Source organism: Primulina tabacum, chromosome 16 (genome assembly GCF_025594145.1).
Source record: "Primulina tabacum isolate GXHZ01 chromosome 16, ASM2559414v2, whole genome shotgun sequence".
NCBI classification, from domain to species: Eukaryota; Viridiplantae; Streptophyta; class Magnoliopsida; order Lamiales; family Gesneriaceae; genus Primulina; species Primulina tabacum.
Genome location: NC_134565.1, coordinates 34,259,410 through 34,278,142, shown reverse-complemented (window position 1 = coordinate 34,278,142; position 18,733 = coordinate 34,259,410). Strand labels below are relative to the sequence as shown.

At 31.5% G+C, this 18,733-nt stretch overlaps 2 protein-coding genes across 2 annotated transcripts; both read left to right on the top strand.

Annotated features, from left to right (window-relative positions):
- The first annotated feature begins 12,633 nt into the window (after positions 1–12,633).
- Positions 12,634–15,166, top strand: LOC142529241 (ammonium transporter 2-like). The gene is made up of 5 exons (XM_075634714.1): positions 12,634–12,971; positions 13,053–13,398; positions 13,816–14,101; positions 14,201–14,304; positions 14,565–15,166. Exons 1-5 carry the CDS (start codon positions 12,670–12,672, stop codon positions 14,997–14,999), a joined length of 1,473 nt encoding a protein of 490 aa, XP_075490829.1. The 5' UTR covers positions 12,634–12,669; the 3' UTR covers positions 15,000–15,166.
- Positions 15,167–15,485: 319 nt separating this feature from the next.
- On the top strand, positions 15,486–17,825 carry LOC142529835 (PHD finger protein ALFIN-LIKE 2-like). The gene is made up of 5 exons (XM_075635492.1): positions 15,486–15,791; positions 15,894–15,926; positions 16,654–16,876; positions 17,035–17,155; positions 17,315–17,825. Exons 1-5 carry the CDS (start codon positions 15,698–15,700, stop codon positions 17,567–17,569), a joined length of 726 nt encoding a protein of 241 aa, XP_075491607.1. The 5' UTR covers positions 15,486–15,697; the 3' UTR covers positions 17,570–17,825.
- Positions 17,826–18,733: the final 908 nt, after the last annotated feature.

Genomic DNA, 18,733 nt, shown 5'->3' with positions numbered 1-18,733 from the left:
CCATAGATTGAAAATATATTTGAAGCTTTTACTTCTAAGTTTTCAAATTTTTTATTTACTGTATAAAGTTTTAAATTATAAATTTTTGTTGGATTTTCCCGACTATATTATTTATTTCTATTCAATTTTTCCTTTTGTTATATAATACACCATTGTGATCCCTTGATCTTCCACTTAATCACTCAATTTCATGATGACATTATACTTAAATTATTTTTACTACCTGCACGGTATAACTTGCTTATGTTAGATCCAAAATATATTTTATAGAACTAGAAAAATGCACGTGCGTTGCACGTAAAAACCTAAACTGTTGAAAATATATGTACGAAATTTTGATAATATTTAAATGAATTAAAACATGGCTAATAACATTTATCAACTGAAACAAACTAAGCCATAAAAAATAAAAAATCATGACCATAGACGGTATATGAATAAGAGAAATTATCTTATCCACTCGAAACACTTTCCAATATGCTTCTTGGTTGATTTTGAGAACTCAACAACTCTTTGTCGTAGTTTGTTATAATATGCGTATAACTATTTTGGTATGCTCAGCAAGTATCTGATCGTCTTTAACATATATTATGTTATTTACAATCCTTATCCGGGATCTGACATGCTCATAGTTTGCTTCTTTATCACGACATTTTTTCGGTTTTCTACATTGTTTTTATCTGATAATCTTATTTTTCCGACTATCTTTTTTGTTGTTAAATGATTTTTCAGCTTTTGACAATCACCAACTATAAATCCTAAGAAAAAATGCTTTTACCCGCGATAAGTTTTCACTGTGACTAAAAGTATGTATAACTTATATATTCTTCAACAACAAAATCAATGAATGGTGTTGCACCTTCTTCAAATATTGTGATATTTGTGATATCATTTTTATATATTTAGTATCAATATTATAAACATATAGCTATAAGATTAATAAATTTTTAACAACTATTTCTCAATCATTGTGAGAAAAATACTTGAAATCTCTTCAAATGGCTATATTTTAAAATTGTGTCCTCATTTAATTTGACGCAATTCAAGAAAGTCATATTGATCGTCATTTTTTGAAAGCTTTGAAATAATGATTGCGTGCATCATGTCAGAAGGATGATATAGTTTCAATCTCATTTGTTGCGTTTAGAACATAATATTGTATTATTCATTGAAACAAAACAAATTTTCTTCTATCGAGTTTATATTTTGTTTTATAATATTTTATATCTTGTGGAACGATATACAAAATTAATTATTGTATTTTAAAAATCTTGAGAAGAGATACGAATAATGTAATTAAGATATGCATATGAGATATCATTCAAATATATGTCAAAGTATTTGTCTTATTCAATATCACATCTAATAATATAACCATTTAGATTTCATGAGCATTTTATGATAGTCAAAATTAATTTGATGAAATATTGTAGAATTTTATTTGAATTTCAATAGTTGGCTAAGTGAATTTATTTGACGAGGAGTTTTCTATTCTACCATCATATATGTTATGAATTAGCTGGTTAGACACTTTGACTAAAAAAAGAGACAAAAACAATCTCGTAGTTACATCGAAATATATCGAGATAATATTGGAGGAAATAAAGTGAAACTGACTTAATGTCTCAATAAAATACACAAAATTGATCTATTATATTGTGTCAACAAAGCTTTAGAATTGTTCTCATACCATTATAAATAGAATGAGAATTATGCACAATTTGTTTTTTATGTATTTCTTTTTCTGAATGAAGAATTTTTTCTTTTTGAAAACTATTTTATTGAGAAATATTGACATTTTATATGACATCCATATGTCGCACAACCATGAAGTAACAACATAATCAATATATAACACTTAACGTACACATACAATTCTTCAATTTCTTCTTCATTGTGCTTCGTTTAAATTTAAATCTGAATCATTCTTGATCTTAATATTTCGCTTTAAATATGATTTAATATATATGTATATGTTTCATGTTACTTAATTGGACTTAATTTCAAATATCTATAAAAAAATGTGCTTGAATTATATCATACAGAAATTAAGACATAGTATATAGGACCGCGCTTGCCGCTTTACTAAAATCTATAGATAGTAGTAATGGTGCAACTCAAATCTTTTAAACCGCACAGCAGCTCAAGCACCACGGTTCGGCCGCTCTACCAAGCAGGGACAATTATTGCACCCGACAATATCCCTCCCAATAATTGCACTCCTTGCAATCAATGGGAATCGAACCCGTGACATTGACTCTGATACCAATTGTAGGACCGAGCGCTTGCCGCTTTACCAAAGCTATAGCTAGTAGTAATGGTGCAACTCAAATCTTTTAAACCGCACAGCAGCTCAAGCACCACGGTTCGACGGCTCTACCAAGCAGGGACAATTATTGCACCCAACATAGTAATACACAACATTATTTTTTTTATTTAACATGTCTTTTTTTTTTCATCCACTATGTTTGTCTTAACTTTTTTGTTCAAAATTTGACGCATTTCGTAGACTATATATATGAAAAACCAAGAAATTATATAATTTACAGAAACCATTTATTATTCTCTTCGTAGAACAGAAGACCCAAAATACGTGGCTTTGATTGGTATACTTTCATACTTATTTTTATATAAACAACAAGACACATCATATAATATCAGAAAAATCAATTACCGCCAACAATACTAACCAAAACGAATAAAAAAAATCATAACACAAACAACCTCGATAAAAAAAAATGATAACTCAAAGTTTAAAAATAATTTATTTAGTACAATAACAAAGAAATTGAAGTATATACGAGCAATAAAAAGCATAAATCACTCTCAAATTAAATATTAACTCATATTATTCACAATTTGTATAAATTTTCCAATATTTTTTTCAAATAAAGAGAAGACACCTTATTAATGTCATCGTTTTATAGATATTCATTCCACTTCTTTAAAAAAACACAAATGAAAAATGGTGCCTTGAAATTATAATAAAACCATTTAGAAAAGCAGCCGTAAAAATATAATTCAAAGTCACACAATTTTTCTTAAACCATAGAAAAATATTATACTATTGACAAAATATATATAGCAACAACAAAGCATGCGTTAACTTGTGATATAATTAAAATTTAGAATCATGCATAATCACTGAATTAGAACAAAATCGCATGCCAAAAATCTACTGGATATTATATATTTTAATAATTTATCCATATTTGTCGTTCATCAGAGGACTCTTAGACCTACCAAATTTTGTAGTTTACCTATTATTTTCATAATAAATAATATTACAAAAATAATATAAGCAAGAAATTAAAAACTCAAATTAAAATGCTTTTGATCAATCTAAGTAAAAAAAATTGATTAGAGAATATAATAATGTCGTAAAAAAATTAAATATTGATTTATAGACAGAAGTTTGGAAATACATTTGCCCCAATAAATAAAAAATATTATCTCTTGATATTCTGAGACATAAGGTAAAAACGAAGAAATATTTCAATTTTTTTAATATTTTGTAAGTCACTTCAAACTAAGTAATCTAAGCAAACAGAAAACATGCATTAGGTGTTTAAAAATTAACAAAATATCTCAACAATAAAAAATTGAAAAATAACCATTTTTGTTGGATATTTGATTTTGTTTCTCTTTTCTTTGTGCAAACAAACAAATCACATAAACAATCCAAACACAATTACATGATCAATACAAATGACATATAACAATCAAACATGTTAACGCTAGGGTAAAAAAACTTCTCTCATTGCAAGAACAAAAAATGATCAAATGGAGCATATTATTTAGTAATATTTATTTAGCAGTATTTATAAAAAAAATTGACTAAATAACTTAAAAACAGTGTTTGAAATCACTTACAGACAAACATTTCTCTCAATCACATATATCTATTGACACATAACGAGTCTGAAAATATTTTTATTCTAAATGGGAGAAAGAAATTTTGTATGACATTAATATTTATTAATAATTTATTTTTATTCAGTCCGACTCATCTCCCTTTGTCTTCATATTATTATTTGACGACAATATATAAATTTAAGTAATTAAAATTAAATTTAAAAGTAAATTAAAATAATAATTAGTTTGATTGAGTTAAATACACTATTAATGATCTTATTAAACTAAGATAAAAAAATGACTTAAATAACATCATTAACATGATAAATTGTAAAACAAAAAATAATAATAATATAATAGTAAGATCACAAATGAAAGTCATATATTTAATAGATTAATTAATAGATAATATATTATTTAGTAATATGTATTTAGCATCATATATTGAAAATTGATTAAATAACTTAAATGTTTGCAATGAAATCACTTACATATAAACATTTTTTCTCAATCACGTATTTTTGTTGATACATAAGTAATCTATATATATCTACCTTCTAAATGAGAAAAAAATGTTTTATATGACCTTAATATTTATTAATAATTTAATTTTATTTAATCACACTCATCTCTATTCGTTTTCCCATTATTACCTTAATGTTCGTAATATTAACAATTTATTTAAATTTATAACATTATGATATTGATTTTCTGTGAATTTGATGTCAATGTAAATATTAAAGTAAATAATTTTAAATTTAAAAATAAAAATATATTAATGATTATTATTAAATGAACAGATGAAAAAAACAAAAAAATAAATATGTATTTATGATAGTGATTTTATGTGATTTTGATGTCAATGTAAATATTAAAGTAATTAATTTTAAATTTAAAAATAAAAATATATTAATGATTATTATTAAATGAATAGATGAAAAACAAACAAAAAATAAACATGTATTTATGATAGTGATTTTATGTGAATTTGATGTCAATGTAAATATTAAAGTAATTAATTTTAAATTTAAAAATAAAAATGTATTAATGATTATTATTAAAAGAATATATGAAAAAGAAAACATGTAGTAATTAATTTTAAATTTAAGAATAAAAATATATTAATGATTATTATTAAATGAGTAGATGAAAAACAAAAAAAAAATAAACATGTATTTATGATAGTGATTTCCTGTGAATTTGGTGTCAATGTAAATATTAAAGTAATTAATTTTAAATTTAAAAATATATAGATTATTAGTATATAAATATAGATATAGATATAGATTAAATCTCGACATATAAATCTATAATTTCTTATTTTCTGTTTTTTTAAATATAAATTTTTTGTATTATTTATTTTAATAAAAGAATGTTTCTGTTTTGTTAAATATAAATTTTTTGTATTATTTATTTTAATAAAAGAATGTATAACACTATTACTATTATTTGTAAGGCATTTTCACAAAACCAATTAATTTTATAAATAATATTATTATATATTGAAATTTTTTATATTATTTATTTTAATAAAAGAATGTTTCTGTTTTGTTAAATATAAATTTTTTGTATTATTTATTTTAATAAAAGAATGTATAACACTATTACTATTATTTGTAAGGTATTTTCACAAAACCAATTAATTTTATAAATAATATTATTACATATTGATTATTTTAACAAAAGAATGTATAACACTATTACTATTATTTGTAAGGTATTTTCACAAAACCAATTAAATTTATAAATAATATTATTACATATTGATTCGAATCATTAGTTGTTGAACAAATACTTTGATATTATTTGTAGTCATGCCATTAAATTGAGTGAAAGAGTAATAAATAATAATTAGTGAATGGATTAATAATAATTAACTAATTACATAAAAGGAAGACAAAGTGTCATTAGAGTACAATTTTAATGAAGATAATAAAGGAAATTCACAATTCAATCTGTATATTTATATAGATATAGATAAACTTACCTATGATATTAATTAACATAGATCATTTCCCATCTTCATGTTCTCTTTAATTTTTTCTCCAGACTAAAGTCTATATATTCCCTGTACAATATCACCTTTTGCTTCTTAATATTCATCTCCTCTTTCTTCCACGAAAAGCACAAATACAATTTGATACATTAGAAGCAAAATATGAGTAAAACAGTGAACTCGAGTCCTGAACTTACAACCCTTTACATCAAACAGTGTACTGAAAAAGTTGGTGGAAACAATAAGAGATTGATCATGAAAGCATGGGCATTTAGACTCCCAAAAGTCTCGAGATTTTCATTATCCAGGTTCTTAAGGTACATGAAAGCAAATGTGGTAAAAGCTCGGCATTTCGCATCAGGTCGAACCCGGTGTTCTCCTAAAGTTTCTCCATCTTGTTTGACAAGGTTACCTTCATATGTTGAAACAGCCGACTTACATCGAGCTGAAGCGGTGGAGGATTGCATTGAGTTCATGTATTCTTCTTGTGCTTCTTTGAAAAAATGAAATTTGTTTTTGAGTTATATATTGCTGGAAAATAAAATATGTATTGAGATTCAGAATGTAAAATGAAAGTATCGAGAGATATTTAATCATGTTGTTTAGGCTAAGTGTAATGGGAGTTTCCATACCAATTGTTAGTCCAAGGGATTTCACTGATTGAAAATGTTTAGATTTAGAGGGTTAAAAGTTAAGTGGTATAAAATGTAGGGGGGCGACATGCAATTTTATCTTCTTCTTCTTCTTCAGTTCAAGTTAATTAGCGATTAAGGTTTGTCTCGGTGATTAAGATTGTCTTCTTGTTATTGTATCTCGGTTATTGTCATTTTGTGGCTGAGAAATACTACTTTTCACCGTCAAAGACAATGAGATGAGGAACGACATCACTACTTTTGCTCAATCTGAGCAAGAGTCCTTATACGAGATGTAGGAGCGTCACAAGGACCTTTTTCCAATCGAAGATGCTCACAACGTCACTACAACAAAAATGACTTTTTGCAGCGCGCAAATTCTCTTTCCGCAGCGCACATTGCACGCTACAAAGTTGCAAGCTGTTAAAAGTTCAAGATTATCCGCGGCGTACATGTTCACGCTGTTAATACTATTATCTACGGCGTGGATATTACAACTATCCGCAGCGTGCAATGTACGCCGTAAATATTCATAGCGACGGTTTATAATCGAAGGAACCATCGCTAATTTAGCGACGGTCTTTAAATTTAGCAACGGTTAAACAACCGTCGATAAAAAAAACTACAATACAATTATGAGAACAATACTCATGATCTTAATTAACAATTAAAAAATTAACCAAAAATTTAAACAAAAAAAAGTATCTAAATCGAAACTAAAATCGTATAAAAGACAAAAATTTTAAGTGTTGTGAAGTGGTGTGGAGCAAAAATGGAACGAAAATTGGATATTTATAAGCAATTTGCGACTATTAGCGACAGTTGTCCATTAAACCGTCGCTATTAGCGACGGTTGAAATAGAACCGTCGCTAATAGCGACCGTTTTTTACCTAACAGTAACTTATTTACGGCTATTAGCGACGGTTTAATAATAACCGTCGCTTTTAGTGACAGTGTTTTTATTAAACCCCTAACCCGACGACTGCCCCACTTTGGTGTTCACGTGGCATCAAAATGGATTTTTGTATAACCAGCTCCGGGAACCATAGATGGATTTTGAAGAGTAAAAAGTAATCTAGTCTGAGGTTATCGACAAAAAAGATTTGGCTTACCCACTTCCTTTTTTCTGTGTGAGTTTGGGGAATATCCCCATTCATAGGTCCGAGATCTACATCTATGAATTGAAAGGTCCGAATGATCAACTATGCAATCAGTTGTTACGGGTTCTGCCTTTTCTTCTTTCTTTTTCTATATTTCCGTATGCAATGACGGCGATGGATTGCTCCGTCGTCGATTTTAAATCGGCGATGATTTATTATTAACTAAATCGGCGACGGTTTAATATAAATCATCGCTAAATATTTAAATTAGCGACAGTTTCACCAAAACCATCGTTAATTTAAAAATTCGACACCCATTTTCAGCAGCGTGCTAATAATATGCATTCCGTTAATAGTATTGTTGACGGCGTGCGATTAATGTACGCCGTTAATTTCTAAACACGCTTTTTTTAAAAAATGATTTACTTTTAACAGCGCACATAAACATGCACGTTGTTAATAATTCTATTAACGACGTGCCTTTATTGTGCGCTGCGAAAATTGCATAGATTATTAACAGCGCACATATAACTGCACGCTGTCGTTTATATAATTTATTAACAGCACACATAAATGCATGTTGCGGATATTACTATCCGCAGCGTGCTTTTAATGCACGTCGTTATTTCTGTCAAGTGCAACAATATTAACAGCGCACATATGGGTGCACGCCGTCAAAAGTAGTAAATGCACGCTGTTGATGACATGCTGCGGAAAATCATTTTTCTTGTAGTGCGTTAAATACCTAATGGCTTGTGATACAAACTTTATACTATTGACTTACTATCTTCTAATCTACTATGATATATAGATGCATCAATAGGTGCTATTCTCTTGCAAAAGACACCGGATGAAGGGTTTGAATTGTAAGAGGAGATTACATCCAATAGTTCCCATCCTCCATCTGAGAGGAACATGCCATGAAAACCTTCAGATGCAATGGCTGCACAGTTTGTGGCTTTGAGTTGGAAAATAGATGGTTTGATTGTTGGGAATACTGATTTCTCCTTGTCTTCAAAAATACGTCTAACCTACCGTTTAAAAACAAAAAATTATCCTTATATTCAAAAATTAATCTTTTGGTATCACCAAACTGAGAAAATCCTAATTGTTTCCGTTCACTGTGAATAATGTAGATAATATAGAAATGCACAAGAATCATTCTAGTCATTTCCAAAAGTTAGTGCTGTGTGCAATAATTGTCCCTGTCTGGTAGAGCGGTCGAATCGTGGTGCTTGAGCTGCTGTGCGGTTTAAAAGATTTGAGTTGCACCATTACCACCAGTTATAACTTTTGGTAAGCGCTCGATCCTACAGTTAGCAATCCCCGTGATCCAATATAATTTTTCTCATATTAAATGACAATTTATTTAGATATTTTTTGTAACCTCATTAAATATGGGGTTAGCCACAATATGCAAAGCAACTTGATTATCACAAAAATGCCGTTTGTGATCCCTTTGTGTAACTCTTAAATCTTGCAAAATATAGCGCAACCAAGTTAGCTTCAAGCATGTATTATTTGTCATAGCACGATATTCAGCTTATATAGATGATCTAGTAACATTGCTTTGTTTCTTAGATTTCCATGAAATAAGTAAGTTCCCTAAGAAAGTGCAATATCGTGTAATTCATCGTCTTGTGGTGCGAGAACCTTCTCAATCTAAATCACAAAAAGGCCTTTAAAGTGAGATTGTTGGTGGAAGACAGTAAACAACCTAGCTCGTCAAAAAGTGCCTTCTTACATACTTTTAAATTTCCATGGATGCATCCTATGAGATTTTTTGAGGTTCTTGGATGAATTTTCTCAACATTCAAACTAAATATGATATATCTGGCCTTGTGATAGTGAGATCAATTATCCTTCCAATTAATCTTCTATACTTGGCAGGATCGTTGAACAATGCTTCATTTGTGAGAGTAAGATTTAAATTTTATTTTAATTTATAGGAAAATTGTCTTTCCGAGTAACCATGACCCAAGAATCTTGTAAAATATCCGATGTATATTTTTTTGGATCGTGAAATTTCAATTCCTAAAAAATACTTCAAGACTCTCAAATTTTTTCTATGCCAACAATAGAGAAGAAATACTTTGAGTTGATAAATTTCTTGAAGGCTATTATTGTTAGAAGATGTCATCGATATGGATGAGAACAATATTAAATGAGGTTCATTGATAGCTGATAACCTACACTATGGATCTTTTTTTTCTTTTTTTTTTTTTTTTTTGAGAAAGTAGATAATTGTTTTCTTGATGTTTGCTTGAATCCGTAGACTGACCAGTTAAGATGACACCATATTATAAATCTATCTTTGTAGATCAATTTTATAAGATAAATATTTTATTTTTGTTTATTCATAAAAAATATTTTTTTTATGTAAAAAATATTACATTTTATTATAAATATAGACAAAATTAATACGTCTCACGAATAAAGATGTGAGAACCGAAATTTTTGAAAAATGTAATTAATAAGTTGTAAGAAAATTTTAGTATGAGATTTTTATTATTTATTAAAGGAGATATGCTTATGGGAAATAATTGTTGGGAATCTTTATGGCAAAGTCAACAATACCTACACTAAGGCATGTTAATTTCGAAAATTTGGGGAATAAGATTTACAAGGTTGGGATCCATACAAGTTGAGAGGAATTAAGGCATAAGGAGTACAAGCAAATTTCGAAATTCCCCTAGATTTAATGCCTAATTATTATAATGGTTAGATACTTGGTTTGTTGGAAGGAAATCATCAAGTTTGTGCACAAAATCCCTTAATCTAGTATCAAAATTTTCGAGCCAAGCAAGGTGGGAAGAATCAAGGATTAAATCTCACAACTTAGGTAGCTCAATTTTCGAAATATGGCAAGGATATTGGAATCAAATATTGAGGGATTTGAAGCAAATTTGGGCATGATTGGACTACCATATTGAGCTCCATCCTTCTCCCCTATAAATACCACACCATACCTAGCCCTCATCACACCTAAATCTCGAAATACTTGCTGCAAATTTTCGAGAATTTCAGCAACTCTCCCTAGCGAAACTCTGCCCAAATATCGTCTCAAAATCATCCGAGAAATCGAATCGAAGCGCTGCCCGGACAAGGAGCGAGGAGCGATCTAAATTTCAAAGCCAAGCAGTCACGTTTCTTTAGCAATCAAATACTGTTAGTGGGCTTATTTTTAAACTTTAAAATTTCGGATTCGGGTATGCATGTTTTCGATTTTTACAAGAAAAATAAATAGTCGAGTACAATCTTCTTTCTACTCTTTTCGTGTAATTGTCATACGATTTCAAAAGCACTGTGAGGAGTCGACTGTATACGGGAGGGAATCCCAACCACGACGTACCCTTACGCGGTGGGGGACATAACCGCTATACGGCCTCGCCCCCTTAGAGGAGTAAAAATTAGGGACTGACGTCAGTAAACCGTAGAAAGTAGATGAGTCGCAGTGCTGGGTCAAAGTTTATGCATGTGTTATGAAGTACGTATGAACTCATGATTTATGATTCGAAATTTATGCATGTTGTCTTTATTCTGCTCGATTTTCTCCCACTTGCTGAGTATTCCCCAAATACTTACCCCCTTACAACCCTCCCCAGATAAGCCCGAAGAACAGATTGAGGAGGAAGAATCCGAGCAGTTTTGAGGATGGTGAATGCTCAAGGAAATCGATTATCTTTACGTTATTATTAATTAGGTTTACGTTTCCGCATTAAAACTCTGTTGTCTTATTTATTTTGGTAATTGTAAAGACAATGGTTATTTAATTTGAGATTATGATATATAAACTGGTTCGCTTTATACTGTGCTACAAGAGGCTTGTTGTTGCGATTGTGTGATTGTTAAACAATGCCGGTGTCATTCCCGAAGTCATTCCCGAGTTTCGGGGCATGACATTTGATCTAGATACTTGATTTTTTTTCAAAGACAGCTCAATTTGAATTTAGCGACAGTTTTGTCAAATGTCATCGGTTTTGCATGTGCCTTGGCTGCTAGTTTTTATTAATTATGTCTCTTTAGGATAGATGTCAAAGAGAAAATGAGGTGTTGAGAAAGACAAAAATGTCTCCACTTCATTAAAGTTATAATTTTTATAAATATGGCGCCTATGGTTTGATCATCGGGCTTTCAACTACAATTTTTTTTCTGCAATATTAATATTTAATTGTCAAACACGATTAGGTTGAAATATTCCGTTTGCTTCAAAAATATCAAAACAACTACAGTGAATTTATATTATAGAAATATATGATACAAATGTAATTATAATAATGTATATTTATTTCTTTATGATTTTGACTTTTAATATTATTAAATTTTAATTTTACTATGTTATATATATATTTTTTATTTTTATCGACATCAACATTTCATATGAATCCTTTTGTCAACTCTTCAACTAGTTTATGTAAGCAACTGGATAAATATATGTAAGCTTTTAATCAGACCATAAAATTAAAATATGTATTAATGTGGGTATTATTGAATAACGATGTACTTTAATCCAACTACATTACAATTAGGAGAAAAATTTATGTGAGACTGTCTTACGGATCGTATTTTGTGAGACGGATCTCTTATTTAGGTCATCTATGAAAAAATATTACTTTTTATGCTAAAAATATTACTTTTTATTGTGAATATCGGTAGATTTAACTCGTCTAACAAATAAAAATTCATGAAGCTGTTTTACAATATATCTATTCTTACATTAATTAATATGCTTCCAACTACTTGAGGTTGGTCAAACACTTAACTTCTGGAACATGTAGGAGCCAAGCTGTCATACGTATGGAATTTCCAAACAGGCAAAAAAAAAAATCTGTTTCTCAAAAATAAAAACACTATTAGTACGGAATGAACCGTTGACAAATAATTAAAGTCATCCTGAATTCTTAATGCTGCGCTCGTTCCCTCCAAAAGCCAAGCTGACATGTTGAAGGAATTTCCGAATAAATTTCCGTACTGCAAAAGTCAAAAACTCGTTGACCTTATAAAGTCCGAACTCCGAATAATTCCACGCCACAAAACATTATAATTTGCGGCCCACTTTCATTTCATGAATCAAATTATGTTAGGATGGCTAATAATCTAACTCTAGCATATGAAGAACGCCTGCCGGCGGTTCCGGATTGGCTGAACAAAGGCGACAACGCGTGGCAGCTGACGGCGGCGACGCTCGTCTGCCTCCAGTCCATGCCGGGACTTGTCATCCTCTATGCCAGCATCGTGAAGAAGAAATGGGCTGTTAATTCTGCTTTCATGGCGCTGTATGCCTTCGCCGCAGTCTTGATCTGTTGGGTTCTTTTCTGTTATCGTCTAGCTTTTGGTGATAAACTTTTTCCTTTCTGGGGAAAAGCAGGCCTAGCTCTTGACCAAGGGTATTGTAAATAAAAAACTTCAATTTTCACGATGAATTTCACCCATTTGAAGAGATTATTGTAATGCTTAAATTCTCGCAGGTACTTGACAAGACGAGCTTCAGTGCCAGAAAGCACCCATCTTTACTCAAATGGCACCATTGAGACGGAAATGACTCAGCCATTTTTTCCAATGGCTTCGCTAGTTTACTTTCAGTTCAGTTTTGCTGCGATCACGACGATTTTGGTTGCGGGGTCGGTGTTGGGGAGGATGAATATTAAGGCGTGGATGGCTTTTGTTCCTCTTTGGCTTACTTTTTGTTATACTGTGGGTGCGTACAGCATATGGGGTGGCGGCTTTTTGTATCATTGGGGAGTGATTGATTATTCCGGCGGCTACGTCGTTCATCTTGCTTCGGGGATTTCTGGTTTCACGGCTGCTTATTGGGTACAATTTCTTTACTTAAAAGCTCGTATAGCCACTTATCATATATTATTAAAGTTACTAAAAATAAGTAAAATTTGAACCAAAAAATGCCTTCCATTTTTGGAAGATTTTATCTATTTGACTTAATCGTTCATGGATATGCAATTTCTTGTTTTTCCGTCCTGAAAACCTTTCCATAGACATAGTGATGTTTTTCGTGATTGTCATCTAGTAGTAAATTTCCATGCCACGTATTGGTATTAAGATAAAATTTGGCATAAAATAAAAATATCATTGATCAAATAAAAAAATATATATTTCACAGAAATGTATCATGAAATATATGATTACCTCTACTCTAAAATCAATAATGCAATTTCAATTTAATTTTTCAGGTATAAACAACTTTCAATTATCTTATTTTTTTATCCGAGACAGGTCGGGCCGCGGTTACAATTAGAGAGGGACAGATATGCGCCAAACAATATACTGTTGATGCTTGCAGGAGCGGGGTTGCTGTGGATGGGGTGGTCTGGGTTCAACGGCGGGGCGCCATACGCTGCAAATTTAGTTTCTTCAGTGGCAGTGCTGAATACGAATATTTCAGCAGCAACTAGCCTTCTTGTTTGGACGTCACTCGATGTTTATTACTTTGGGAAGCCTTCAGTTATAGGCGCTGTTCAGGGGATGATTACTGGTTTAGCTTGCATTACTCCCGGTGCAGGTATACTCACTTCAGCATATAATTTATTTAAAAAATCAAGTTTGTTAATTACTATCGGGATCTTTAATACATATATATATATATATATGGAAAGCATAGGCGTGGTGCAATCATGGGCGGCTATAGTTTATGGTATGCTTTCTGGAAGCATCCCATGGTTCTCAATGATAATTCTTCACAAAAAGTCAACTTTGCTACAAAAGGTACCATTCCCTCTACTTTACCTTAATAAAGACTTCACAAGAACCCAAAATTCTTTTTAAGTAGTCCATGTCCACAGCAGAAGTCGTCTACATAGCTAATTGGATGAACAAGAATTCTCAACATATAATAAATATAGCCTAAAATTATTTTAACCATCATGATCGAAATTTGAATTTCTCATGTTTAATTTATTTAACAAAAAAACAAAAAAGGTAATCGATCGTTAATATGATTGTTAAGATATCAAACAATGTTCCAGGTGGATGATACACTGGCGGTGTTCTACACACACGCGGTGGCCGGAATTTTGGGCGGCGCTTTAACCGGGCTTCTGGCAGAACCCACCCTCTGCAACATGCTGTTGCCGGTCAAAGACACGAAGGGTGCGTTCTACCATGGAGGCGGAGTACTATTACTCAAGCAAATAGTTGCAGCGTTGTTTATTATTGGCTGGAATTTCATGGCCACAACAATTATCCTCCTATCAATCAAATTATTTATACGTTTGAGAATGCGGGACGATGAACTCGCGTCGGGAGACAATGCGGTACATGTCGAGGAATCATATGCCCAGTGGGGCGGTGGGGAGAAATACGATCCAGCCATACAAGGCAGGGATAACCCAAGTCATGCGGTGGAAATGGTGGGAGTTGGGCATTTAAATGGTGCCAGAGGAATGACCGTAAATGTATGAATTTGGATAACATGTATTGAAGAAAAATAAAAGGTTTGGTGACGGAAGGCAGTGATCTATGGTTCATTCTTTTTCTTTCTTTTTTTTTAATGTCATTGTGTGCTTTTGACCTATTGATATTGCTTCACACATAAAAGTGTTATGCTATCAATTTTTTATACCAGTTCATGATATCAAACGTTTATCTATTTCATCAATTTAGACGTACTTTTCACGATTTACTCTTTGTAATTTCATTTATACCTAAAGAACGTCCATATCTTTTTATTACTAAGTATTTGGTTACATTCAAGTTGATTTTTGAAAGTTATAAATTAAATATAAAATAATATACGCGTAAGTCCTCAATGTTGCAAATGTACACTAGAACGTTATGGTTTTATTTGAAAAGCTAATAACTTGAAAAATTGCAAATACTTTTAAAAAGGGTAAAAAATAAGAAAAATAATATGAAGCTTAAAGGAGTGGAAGAGAGAAAAGTAGCGAAGGGACAGACGCAAAACGACGCCGTTGAAAGGGCAAGGAAACGACGTCGTTCTCCTCCGTTGCGTTTTATTCTCTCGTTACGGGCACACTAACGGCTGTTGTCCTCTCACCACCATCCCCTTTCTCTGCAATTCACTTTCTTTCCATTCTTATAAGCAAAATCGTAAGCATTTGGTCGATTAAATTTCAGATCTTGTGTATACCTACAGCAAATGGCATCAGTTCCTTCGAGTGCCCGAACTGTAGAGGAGATCTTCAAAGATTACAGCGCTCGTCGTGCTGGAATTCTTCGTGCGTTAATATATGGTATTTTAAGCTAAAAAATATGTCTAAATACAGACAAAAAGTTATACGCATTTTCAATTTGTTCATTTCGAAATTCTTTTTTGTTTGTTTTTGGTTTCTCAGATGTGGATGAATTTTACGGGATTTGTGATCCAGGTAAATTACTTTCAGTTCAGATTTTGTTTATTTAGCTTTTGAATTTAAAGTTTGGTCTTTGTATAATTTATGTGTAAGTTTCGCCTCTTTTTGACTTGGTTTCTGATTGTTTCATCGAATCATATCTTTACATTGTTGCTATTTTTTTGTTGGTGGGTCGTCGTCCTCATTTTTTGGTTTTTAGATGATTGTAATTTGGAATTTAAGAAGAAAAAGTGTGCATGTTTGGCCTTTGGTTTTTCTCTAACTGTTATTGAGAAATATTTCTGCATTTATTTATGGTAATAATGTAGATTTTGATGTTGCAGCAGCTTTCATTGTATCTGTGTTTCTGTTGTTGGTTGAAAAACTATGGCTTTACCTTTCTTGATTCCTACCACATTCAAATCGGTTAGTTAATAATGTCTTGTTATTAACTCACTGTTAGTTTCCTAGCTGTTCTAGATACATTCTTTTGGGAATCCTAATTCAATTCCTATCGATTATATACTCTACTGGGTTGTATAGTGTTGTAAGGATCTTTGGAGTTGTGGAATTTTTATGTAATATTTTGTGATACCCGTTGCTATTATGATATTACCTCAAGAACAGAGTTGAGTGGGCATCATAACTGTAATAGGCATATGGTATTTCTTACATCAATATATTGGATACTTTTTTTAGATGTAACATTTAACTTGTAATTTCTTTTCTGTAGTTTTTCATGTCTCATTTTACTTTGATGTAGAGAAGGAAAATCTGTGTCTATATGGGCACCCTAATGAAACATGGGAAGTGAATCTTCCAGCTGAGGAAGTTCCTCCTGAACTGCCAGAGCCAGCACTTGGAATCAATTTCGCTAGGGATGGAATGAATCGAAGAGATTGGCTTTCATTAATTGCTGTGCACAGTGATTGTTGGTTACTCTCAGTGGCTTTCTATCTTGGAGCCAGGCTGAACCGCAATGAAAGGTATATATCATCTTTCTATTGATAGATATTGTTGTTACAACTTGTTTGTTTTTCTAGGTGATATGTGTATTTTTGCAGAGGGAGCGTCGGTTGGGTATGTGTAGCATAGACTCAAGAAGTGTTTTTAGTTGTACCTAATGCATTCTTGGTACTTGCAGGAAGCGCCTGTTCAGCTTGATCAATGATCTACCGACAGTCTTCGAAGTTGTAACTGAAAGGAAGCCTGTGAAAGACAAGCCCAATGCAGATAGTGGAAGCAAATCTCGTGGCAGCACAAAGGTAGAAATAGAACCGACCACACATTTAATTTTATTACTGTTGAATCTTTTTGTTCTTCGACTTTCCTCCTTTGTGGCCTGGCCGTGATTTATTTAAAGCCACAAGGCATGAGGCTCATCCTTTGCATCTCAACCCAAACCAATTTTCTTTTGTTTTCAGAGATCCATTGATGGACAGGTTAAAAGCAACCCTAAACTGGCTGAAGAAAGCTACGAGGAAGAAGAGGAAGATGATGAACACAGTGAAACTCTATGTGGAAGCTGTGGTGGAAATTACAATGCTGACGAGTTCTGGATTGGCTGTGACATCTGTGAGCGGTGGTTCCATGGGAAGTGTGTGAAGATAACACCTGCTAAAGCCGAGAGCATAAAGCAATATAAATGCCCATCCTGCATGAAACGGGGCAGGCAGTAGCAATTGCTGCATCTACTGAGAATCAACAGTGTTTATTTGATGATTGACACAGCAGTATAGTTATATTACCATTTTGAAATATCTCTGGTGGATATCTTTGTGATGTTAACAACAGTTGGTTATAAAGGGGATAAAGTCTTTCATATTCCTTCACTTCAATGTTATACCTAGATTTAGGAATCTTTGATTTATTGAGATACGATTATATTATTTGTTTAAATGGCATAATTTCTTAAAGTTAATGGGTTGATTTTTATATCTTGTATTCTCTTCATTTCTATTATAAATCAAGTGATATTTCTGCTGGAAATAGAATTTTGAATGGCATGGCACGACGAGGATGAAAAGTTCTCCTTTATGTGTCTTGACCATTACAGGATCCTTTCTTTGTCTTGTTATTGTCGATTTTTAGGAAACTTTTCAAGTGGGAAAGCAGCAAATAGCCAAACTGAGCTGTTGATGATTGGAACTTGTTCCTGTTGTATTTTTAGGTTTCTCCTCAAGGTTATATAAACAAGAGAAAAGATTTTGAATTTGAGAATTTTCATACTCTTATGTAGCGTGCTCGTTGAGCTTTCAAATTTCAACTTCCTACTTTAAAATATATCCATTGCAATGGTGAGTAGGGTTGAATCTACAGAAAACGAGTATTTATTTTTTTCGATAATAAATAATAAAAATAAATAAAAGGGGGATTTTATTGAATAAATACTAATTAAATAAAATAGTAAAAATGAGATTAACAAGTATGGAAGGACAATGAATTTAAATAGAATAAAATGAAGAATTCAATACGAGCGGATTTTGATTCAAAGAAGTTCTAATATCCGATTGTATCACTGTTCATCGATTAACATTTGATTTATTCATGCATTTTCAAGCAATTAACATTAGAGTTATATGGATAATCGCTAAAATATTCGTGTTTTCCTAATTTAATTTACTAAACCCAAAATCTAGTCAAAACTTATTAATAATTAACTGGGCATGATGATGTTCCATATTAATTAATTATAACATTTTCATTTTGTGAAAACAGTTAATCCTCAAAATCTAACAATCGAGATAGTTACAATTGATAGATCTAGTTTCGTTGATTTATTTAGACTAAATATGTTATTGTAGCACAACACATATAATCTATTGCTACTCACGTTCCAATCG

What these genes read in the sequence shown, in the direction of transcription:
- LOC142529835 (XM_075635492.1), top strand. Translation starts at nt 15,698, where the DNA reads ATGGCATCAGTTCCTTCGAGTGCCCGAACTGTAGAGGAGATCTTCAAA. An exon ending in TCTTCGTGCGTTAATATATG is followed by an intron (nt 15,792 to 15,893) that starts GTATTTTAAGCT and finishes TTGGTTTCTCAG; the next exon opens with ATGTGGATGAATTTTACGGG. An exon ending in AATCTCGTGGCAGCACAAAG is followed by an intron (nt 17,156 to 17,314) that starts GTAGAAATAGAA and finishes TTTTGTTTTCAG; the next exon opens with AGATCCATTGATGGACAGGT.
- LOC142529241 (XM_075634714.1), top strand. Translation starts at nt 12,670, where the DNA reads ATGGCTAATAATCTAACTCTAGCATATGAAGAACGCCTGCCGGCGGTT. An exon ending in TTGCATTACTCCCGGTGCAG is followed by an intron (nt 14,102 to 14,200) that starts GTATACTCACTT and finishes TGGAAAGCATAG; the next exon opens with GCGTGGTGCAATCATGGGCG. An exon ending in AGTCAACTTTGCTACAAAAG is followed by an intron (nt 14,305 to 14,564) that starts GTACCATTCCCT and finishes ACAATGTTCCAG; the next exon opens with GTGGATGATACACTGGCGGT.